At 58.7% G+C, this 8,938-nt stretch overlaps 1 protein-coding gene across 1 annotated transcript; it reads right to left on the bottom strand.

Annotated features, from left to right (window-relative positions):
* Positions 1 to 855: 855 nt before the first annotated feature.
* Positions 856 to 7,058, bottom strand: LOC149746910 (gasdermin-D-like). Its single transcript, XM_089899202.1, is given in 8 exon segments — positions 856 to 1,876; positions 2,253 to 2,480; positions 3,285 to 3,331; positions 3,627 to 3,816; positions 5,162 to 5,256; positions 5,259 to 5,335; positions 6,109 to 6,295; positions 6,807 to 7,058. Coding segments are annotated over 8 exon segments (1,344 nt in total). The 5' UTR covers positions 7,027 to 7,058; the 3' UTR covers positions 856 to 1,576.
* Positions 7,059 to 8,938: the final 1,880 nt, after the last annotated feature.

The raw sequence follows: 8,938 nt of genomic DNA on the forward strand, positions 1-8,938 counted from the left end.
ATTAATGTGACGGGCTGGACAACTGGCAATGAAGAGTGGAAAGCATCTATGTTCTTTCTCTCCCCACAAGGGGGAGCCCGTGTCCACACTCTCCAGACGGAGCTGACGATGCTTAAATTTGGTGAAAGTGTGACGTTGGTGCATTATTTCCAGAATAGAGCTTTCCAGGGGTTGGTGTAAGGTCTGCAAAGATTCCCTTGCCCAAAACCTCACTTCTCAGGCTACAGAGAATGTTTGATGGCATACACACAATATATTACATTTTTAAAAAGCAAGTTTATGACATTATACATACGTTACCATATTTTTCTGCAAGATAATTTATATGAATGCATGGAAAAAAATACTGAAAGGATAAACACCAGAATGTCAATACTGGCTATTTCCGGAGAATGGGATTAAGGAAATTAAAATGTTTTTCATACCTTTCTGAAACTTTATTATTTCTTTTACAATGACCATTGTTTTGATTGTTAGACAAGTTTTATCAGGAGAAGAGAATATATGAAGTGATCCTGCTGAGAGTGGGCAAAACCACGTGATCTGTCTGCCTCTGAGCGCTGTCTTACTGAGGTCTGTTTCTGTCTGGGTGTGCTCTGCTAGGAAGAGCACGGAGCTGAGAGTCGGGAGAGCTGCTTCTGGCCTGTGGTGTGTGCTCAGGCTCTTCCCCTGCTCCCTGTGCACGCCCTTACACACGCGTGTGCGTGCCATACCCCCCACTGCTCACACAAAGATGCACAGCCCTTGGCCTGCACCCCAGTCTGTAGTGGAATCCCTGAACGGTGCAGCTGGGTGACAACTGTGCAGTTTGATCCGTCACTCTCATTTTACAAATGGGAAAACTGAGGCTGAAGGAGAGCTGCAGGGAGCTGAAATTAAGGGGAGATTGTCCAGGTCCTTTGTTAACCTGGAGAAAGGTCTGGCAGCTTCGTCCAGAACAGTGATACGATCATTAATAATAACACCATCGCGCAATAACAGCTGACAGCCAGGCGCTGTTCTGAGCACTTTGTGTACAACTTTTAAAATCTTCGCTACAATCCCGTGAGCTAGGAATTCTTATCACCCCACTTTACGGGGGTAATTTTACAGGAGGAGGAAGCACAGAGAAGGCCGGACGCGCCCAGAGCTACGCAGCTGTCGGTGGTGGAGCCGTGAATGGAGGCCAGGCTGTTCTGGAACCAGCCTCTGCTGACTCCCCAGGAAGAATCCTGCTCCAGGGTAGGACCCTAGCCTAACTGGTGCCCCCCACCCCAGATGTGGACAGGCAACTAAAGTCTGGGGGCCATCCTGTGAAGGGGAGAAGAGGGTGTGTGAGCCAGTCCCGGGGAGCCCCACAGTCACCTGTGGCAGAAGCCCCACAAGGTATCTCTGGGGCCATCTTTCCCCAGAAGATTCCAGAAGGTGGGAACTGTGCCGGCCTTGGAAGTGCTGCGTGGTCTTCAGTAAGACTACTCCCGTCCCCCTCAGTCTTCCTAAAACACAATCCACTAAGGGTGGATGGTGGTCTTCACTTACAAAAGGCGTTCGTGTGTGTTAGCTCGTCTTCCGGCCCGGTGGCTTTGCAAGGTGGTTATTAAGCAGGACACGGTGAGGCCTGCCCAGGGCTGCCCATGGCTGAACCAGGACGAGGACCCGGCCAGCCTGATCCCCAGCGTGAGGCTCCAGCCACGAACAGCATCTTTCTCCAGGCTCTCTCTTCTTCCCGACCCCAGCCCACGGGAGTCCTCTTACCTACTAGTGCTCCAAGAATGCAGAGGACGGCCCTGCCTTTCGAGGGTGACAGGCTGCCTGAGGGGTCCTGGAGGATGCTTAGGATGAGGTCCGCAGGGCCACCCAGCCGTCCCAGCACCCCAGTGTCCAGGGCCTGTTCCAGCTGCAGGAGAGCGGCGAGGAAGAGCAGGGAGAGGCAGCTGTGGGTCCCCTCCATCCACGTACTCTACCACCCAAGCTCCCGTCCCCATGCTCTGGGTCCCCAGCCCTTCGTGATGCCGGTGAAGCTGGGACGAGCCTGGGTTCATTGCCAACAATGCGGAACCAAGGTCCCTCCTTGGGCTTCAGGGAACAAACGCTCAGGGAGATTCTGATACGACAGCTGGTACGGGGCAGCACCCAGTCACCCCAGGGCCTTCTGAGGTTGTGTGCTACCAAGACCCATAGCATGTCCCGTGCCTGCCTCTCATCCCCCTAGCCCATCCCTCTCTGTCCTAAATGCCAGCCCCCAGCCCGGGTCTGGCCGTTGAGCCCCTTACTGTGTCCTCGAGCTCCTGCGGTGCCCAAGGGTCCTGGAGCAGCTCTTGGAGGGCGCCCAGCAGTGGGTCCCGCAGCTCTGGGGGCATCGTGGCCAGGTCCTGCAACTGGGCCCTAGCCTGCCTCTGCAGGCCCCGGAAGTCAGGCTCCGCACCTGGGGCCCGGCCAAAGGCCATGCCTGTGGGGAGAGGCATCGGCACCTGCTGGAGCCTTTCCCTGGGCTCCCTGCCCTGCGCCAGTCAGGCCCTGGTGTCCTGAACCTGACCAGGAGGTCCTGGGGTCACAGACCTGGCCCAGGGAAGCTCGTGTATCAGGCAGAGCACATCTTTATGGGCTCACCTCTCCCTTCCTCCCTCCTTCCCTCCCCACCCCCCTTCCTTCTGAGCATTTTCTGAGCACCTACTACATAGCAGGTGCCCCCCACAGGGCTTATCCTTGCCTCTCCCCTTCTCACCCACCCTGCCCAGGGCTGACGCTTCAGCTCGAAGAAAGACCACTTCTCTGCCCAAGCGCCTGCTGTGTGTCTGCTCCTGAGACCGCCCCCCCCCCCCAGGCTGAGCCCCACCTCCGGCCAGCTGCCCCACTGGGATGGCTAAGACAGGGCTTCTCAGGCTCTAAGCACCACGGCACAGGTGGGTGGGTCTGGCAGGGTGGTCAGGCGCCCCCGCCTTCCCACTCCTGTCTTGTTAACCGTACAAACTGCCTCTTGAGGGCCCACCTTCCAGGTACCGAACGCTGTCCAGACACCATCACTGATCCCCCACCCCAGCCTCCCCGCTGTGCGGGTGCGGAGACCAAGACTGGAGCCTGGAGCCAGCCTGCGCCTCCTACACTCAGCATCCTTCTCCCCACAGCCTGGTCCTGGTCTTTCCAGCTCATCTTCCCACTGGGGAGAGAGCACACGGCCCTCCCTGCCCGAGTGACACGGGGTGACCGCATGCGGAGGGAAGGGACCCCAGCGATGGGGTCAGGGCATTCTTCGGGGAAGGAGTGATTTCTGGCTGGCTTCTCGGGCTCTGGCAGGGGTCACTCACCTCCTCTCTGTGTCTCCAGAGCTCTCCTTCAGGCAGGTACAGCACAGCTGCGTGGGAGCACAAGGCAGGGAGAAGAGAAGAGTCCCCGGGCCACGGATGAGCAGGACCAACCCTGGTCCACGTGATTCTCTGCTAATTAGATAACACGCCCCTTCCTCCAGTCACATCCCCCCATCCCCGGCCCCCCCGGGACAAGCAGGGCACAGGCTGGGTTGTCAGCCCTTCCTGAGAGCTGGCCTCGGCAGCTCCTGTGAAAGGCACATCCTTTCAGCATCTGCCTGGCTGGCTGCTTGCTCAGGCCAACAGGGAAACGGCCTCCCTCCCCCTCTTCGCGCCCCGCACTTGGGCGCAGCCCCTGCCCCCCTCCCAACCCTCCCAGAGGGAGAGTCGCGTCCAGCTGTTTCTGCTGCTCCAGGCTCCACGTACCCCAGCGATCGTCCTCCATCACCAGCTGCAGCTCCCAGTAGGCCAAGACTGTGCTCCGTGGGATGGCCACTGTCTTCTCTTTGGCCATGGCGCTCTGACCCTGGAGCTGGGAGACAGGCAGGGAGAACAGGACGTCTTGTCCACACAGGATGCTAGGGCCTGCAGGAAGGGGTCTCGGGGGCAGACAGGAGCAGGGGATGGGGTGACACGGGGGGAGGGACTGCGAGGGTCCCTCTTGGTGACCAGGGCCTTCTGAGGTTGGCGGGGAGAGGGAGATGCAAAGGCAGGGGACACTCAGGCACAGCACAAACAGCATTCTGCCAAATACGTTGCACATGAGGTATTTCCAAAAAACCCAAGGCACTCTGGGGTCAAAGCAGTACACACTGGCACGGTAAAAGCTCTACACGGTCCCACCATAAAGAAGTGAGTTTTATTTTGCCTCAATAAACATTGTCCAGAGTTTGGAGTGTTCGCTTTGGGAAAGGCTGAGCTGGAATCCTGGGGCCCTGCAGCTGGACAGCCGCCAAGCGATCTCGAAGTCGTCCTCCCTCGTTGGGCAGGTGGAAACCGAGGCACAGAGGGGCGGCTGTTGGGGGGTGCTGGGAAGCCGGGGCTCCTGATGTGGGCCAGTGGTGGCCCTGTTATCGCCCTGTTCCCACAGGAAAAGGGCTATCGACTGGCACTCACCTGCACGCCCGGGGATGGCGAGAGCTGGGGCCCAGAGCTGATGCTGAGAGAGCAACTCGATGTGTGGGAGACGAGAGCCCCGGAGCCCTAGCATGCTGGCATGGGGCCCAGCCTCCCCCCCGTCACAGTGGGGACTGGCAGTCCATGGACGCTGAATGACCAAGGAACAGAGCCGCCGAGGAGCAGGCCTGGGTCTTGAAGACAGGTGGAAGGAACACTGACTGTCCTTGCCCTCAGCACGTTCGGCACTTTTCTCACATCGCTGCTTAATCCTCACCCCGATTCTGCAGCCCAGCTTCATGGACCAGAGAAGTCAAACTCAGAGGGTCAAGTGACTTGTCCAAGGCCACCCAGCCAGCCAGGGGTGGAGCTGGGATTCGCAGCCAGTCACGCCCAGTTCCAAAGCGGATGCAAACCCCCCTGCACTGTGATACTACTCCCCGGCAGCAGGTAAGACTCACCTGGGAGAGTTAAAAGAAGACCAGCAACTGGGTCCTAGTCCGGACCAGTTAAAACAGATTGCGTGTGCGTGTGCGTGTGTGTGTCTGGGTGCTGGTATTTAAAAAATAATAGTCAAAAAACAACACGACGCCTCTCCAGGGGATTCTAAAACGCAGCGTTGAGAACCACGACTCAAGTGCCCAGGAACTCCACTCCTGGTTTAGATGGGGCGACCTCCAGGGTGCAGCTCTTTGGCAGGAGTTAGGGTGGAGGGGTGGGCCCCTTGCTGGCTTTCAGCACCCCCGGGACACCCCCTGCACCTTGAAAGGGCTGGGCCGGAGGAGTGACAGCTGCCCCGCTCCGTCTCCTCGGCTGAGGCTCTGAAGCGTGACGTCCTGCGCAGCCTCCACGGCCTTGTCACCACAGACGGGCTCTCCCTCTCCTTCCGGCTCTGCAGCTCCCTGAGGAACGAGGGCCTCGGAGTCCTCAGTTTCCTGCCAGGGGTGCGGGGTGTGGGCAGGAGAAGAGGCAGAGCTGGTGGGGCTGCTCTCCAGGGCTCCCCCGCTCAGGGGCCTTTCGAAGCGGGCAGCTGGCCTGTCTTCCGGCCTAGAGTTCAGGGTCAGGTGGGCGTGGTCGCAAAGGGGAGAAACTGACGGAACTCTGAGACATCTGTCTTCTACAGGGTTTAAGATGTCCAGCCCAGAGGCTACCACCGGGCTTTCTGCCCGCTCAGTCAGGCAAAAGGCATACGTTACTTGGCTCACGTGGCATTTAGAAATTTTGAGATAATATTAAAACTGGTAGATTTCACCAAAAAAACCCATTTGTAGCTTCTCTCAAAAATCAGTGCCACTGCGCTCACATTGCTGCCTGGCAATAACCAGGTGCAGCTGAGACGCAGCTACCAGCTTCAGGCAGGCATGTGTCCCCGCTTTGCTGGAGTCCCCACCATGCCCTGTCGCCTCACACCTGGCAGCTACCGCATTTCTGTTTCCTCTTCTGGCCTTAAAAACATCGGGGTTGAAATCTCTGACGTAACATGAGTCCCTCTCACTGCCCACTCTCTCTTCCCTGGGCCCCTGGGCTCGTTGCCAATAGTGGACTCCCCCGTCCCAGCCCATGCCTCAGAATGCTTTACTCGAGGCCTCGAGCTGGCAGGAGGCTTGGGCTCTTCTCTCCTGCCCCCCACGCTCCCCTCCAGCCCGGGGGACCTGTGCCCACAGAGAGGAGAGCCCAGCCCGCCTGGCTGATGTGCCCCAACTCTCACCTCTACTCCACCAGCGTCTCCCAGCTGTTGGGGGGAACCCTGAGGGTCTGCACAGCCAGGGCAGAGCTGTGGCTCACCACGCCGCTCCCCGTCACGCTCCCCTGCAGCCCGGTGCCCACGCTCACGCCCCCCGTCACGGCTCCTGCCACCATCTCCCGGAGGTGGATGGGTTCGCTGCGGCTCACCTCTGCGGGGAGAGAGGTCCAGGCTGAAGCCAGGGAGGCAGGGTTGAGTGTGGCTAAGCCTCAGCCTCGGGCTCCAGTTTGGCCTCCACCACTTACTGGCTGGGTATGACCCTGGGCAAGAAGGCACCTAACTCCTGGAGCCTCAGTTTCCCCATCTACAAAAGGGAGGGAAGAATGACAGGGTCTTCCTCTAAGGGTGGTTGTCAGGATTAACTGAGGAATTGCCAACATGACACACAGCAAGCACTTCATCCTTGTTAGCCATTATGGTGATTGAAATTATGAAGATGACTATCACACAGCCGGGACAGGAGGAAGAAAACGGTTCATCCTTTGCCCACACGGAAGGCACGGGCTAGCCGGGGTGCCCGCGGTGTGGCTCCAGGCCAGGCAGGCCCGGGGGGCTCGGTGTGCCCAGGAGGAGGGTGTCAGCTTTCTCACCCACGTGGATCTTTTTTGGAGCTGCCCTGCAGTCCCCCTACTCTGCCGCCTGCCAGCCCCACCTGAAGGTACCTGGGATGGGGGAGCCGGGCTTCAGAGCATCCACGAGGGAGAAGTCTGTGGGGATGAGGGGGGCGTCCCAAGGCCACAGGTGGCGTCTGTGCTTCTTCCTCACCAGGCAGAAGGGGCGCAGGCGCAGGGCACTGGCCAGGCTGTCCACGGGCACCAGCTCGCCTTTCCTACCCAGCTCTCTGACCAAGCTCTTGGTGCCCCTCGAGAACAGGGATGACATGTTCCTTGAGGGCTAAGAAGAGCAGAGCGGGTGTCATCCAGGGCTGTGGATGCGGGGGCCTTGGTGAAGACTGCCAGCCGGCTGAGCTTCTAACAGAGTGAGGAGTGGGGCGCCCTGTGAAGACTGCTCCCCATGCCCACAGCTGGGTGCTAAAGTCAGCCTGTAGGTGGAAATCACAGGTGGTCAACCCCCCCGGAAACATCCCTCCAGTCACCCCCCCCACCTGCCTGCGCGGGACCCCAAGAAACTCGAGGACCAGGGACTCCTCAGTTTTGGAACAGCTGTTCCCTTGGGAATGTTACTTACTCTGTGCCTTGGTTTCCTCATCTGTTAAGTGGAACTTGATGCATATTTACATAAAATATTTATAGATTATTATTATCTATAGTAATACCTCCTCTGTGGGATTGTGACCAGGACCGACGAGCTGTTTGTAACGAACCTAGAACAGCGCTGGTACAGGTTAATAAGCTGTTACCCTCTGCAGCCTGGCCCCGCCTCCTTCTCCCGGGTAGCGGGGCCCAGGCACGGTCCAAAGACGGGGAGAAGAGATGCGGGTGGAACAGGAAGGGAACGGGGAGTCCTCTCTTCTCCCAGCCCACATCATTGGGTTTCTGGGTAGATGCATCTAGGACGATCCTCTAACTACCCCTCGCTCCCCCGGACTCCAGTAGCGTTTTGTCTGTAGTCTTTGATAGCACTTGACCTTGCAGTGGGCACTTTACCTCGGAGGGCACTGGGAGCCACAGAGGGCTCGTGAGCAGGGCAGCGGCACTGCACACCAGTGCGTGTGTTTTAGGACGACAGCTTGGGCAGCCGAGTGGAAAGGGAAGACTTGAAGAGCTTATATCCAGAGGGTGTGACCATGGGCTCCAGCCCGAGGGGACAGACTTTTCCCCTGCCGGGGGGAAGTTGGGTGGAGGGAAGTGAGGGGCTGACTTCTCCATTAGGCATGGTGCCCAGGGCCCACAAAAATGTTTTAATTTATTTAAAATCAGAAGAAAGAAAACCTTTAGCTCTAAGAGAATCATAATACTTAACACTAGAATAGTCATCTGTATACCAATACACTTAAGGCCAAAGAGAAATGTAACGTACGGTTGGGAGTGGGCCAGTACAGTCTTAAATGGTAATTTTAATGTTTTTACGGAGGAAGGTGCCCACGTGGCCGGGGTGCAGGAAGCAGCAGGAGGCAAAAGAGCGGCCGGCAGACGTTCCTGCATCGGGCCTGCAGGGGGCGCCGGAGGCACGTCGCACGAGCGCGGGGAGGAGTCGCCGTCGGGCCCTCCAGGAGACGGTGAGGAATTCAGGGTGGGGCCGTGTAGAGGACCCTGGGGGGGACAGCCTGGGGCACGCCTCATGGAGAGAAAGAGAGACGCTCTCCAAAGGAGAGGGGTCCCGAGAAGGGAGGGAAGCTCGGGGAAACGGCGGGTGGGGGGCGGGGGCGGGGGCCGGGGCTGACCTCCCCCGCGGGGCCGCTGTGGGGCGCCCTCGCGCTGAACCCTGCCGCGCCCCCAGGACCCGGGTCCGGCCTCCCACCCGCCGCCCCACCCAGTCCCTACCTGAGGCTCCGGGCCGGCTGTCCCCGCGAGCCGTGGCGTGGCGGCCGTGCCAGTCTTGGACTGCAGGCTGCACCCCACGCAGGAACTCTCTAGGACCCCTGCCCAGGCCACGGGGTTTCCAGCCCCAGCCCCGCCCGCAGTCGTGGCCCCTCGGGGGCGGGGTCTCCCACGCCTCCCTCTGACCCTGACCTTGACCCTGACCCATGGAGGTGGTTCTCCAGCTTTCAACAAGGGCGTTTAGACGTACGCTAATATTTATGCTTTGTTTTTCTTTCTTTAATCAAAGTTATACATTCACGTGGTTTAAAGAGTCAAATTGTGCCCAAGTTCTTTTTTTTAAACCTCAGACT

The sequence above is a fragment of the Delphinapterus leucas genome, chromosome 17 (genome assembly GCF_059928025.1).
Source record: "Delphinapterus leucas isolate spDelLeu-1000000601 "Yukka" chromosome 17, BTC_Dleu_Yukka2, whole genome shotgun sequence".
NCBI lineage: Eukaryota > Metazoa > Chordata > Mammalia > Artiodactyla > Monodontidae > Delphinapterus > Delphinapterus leucas.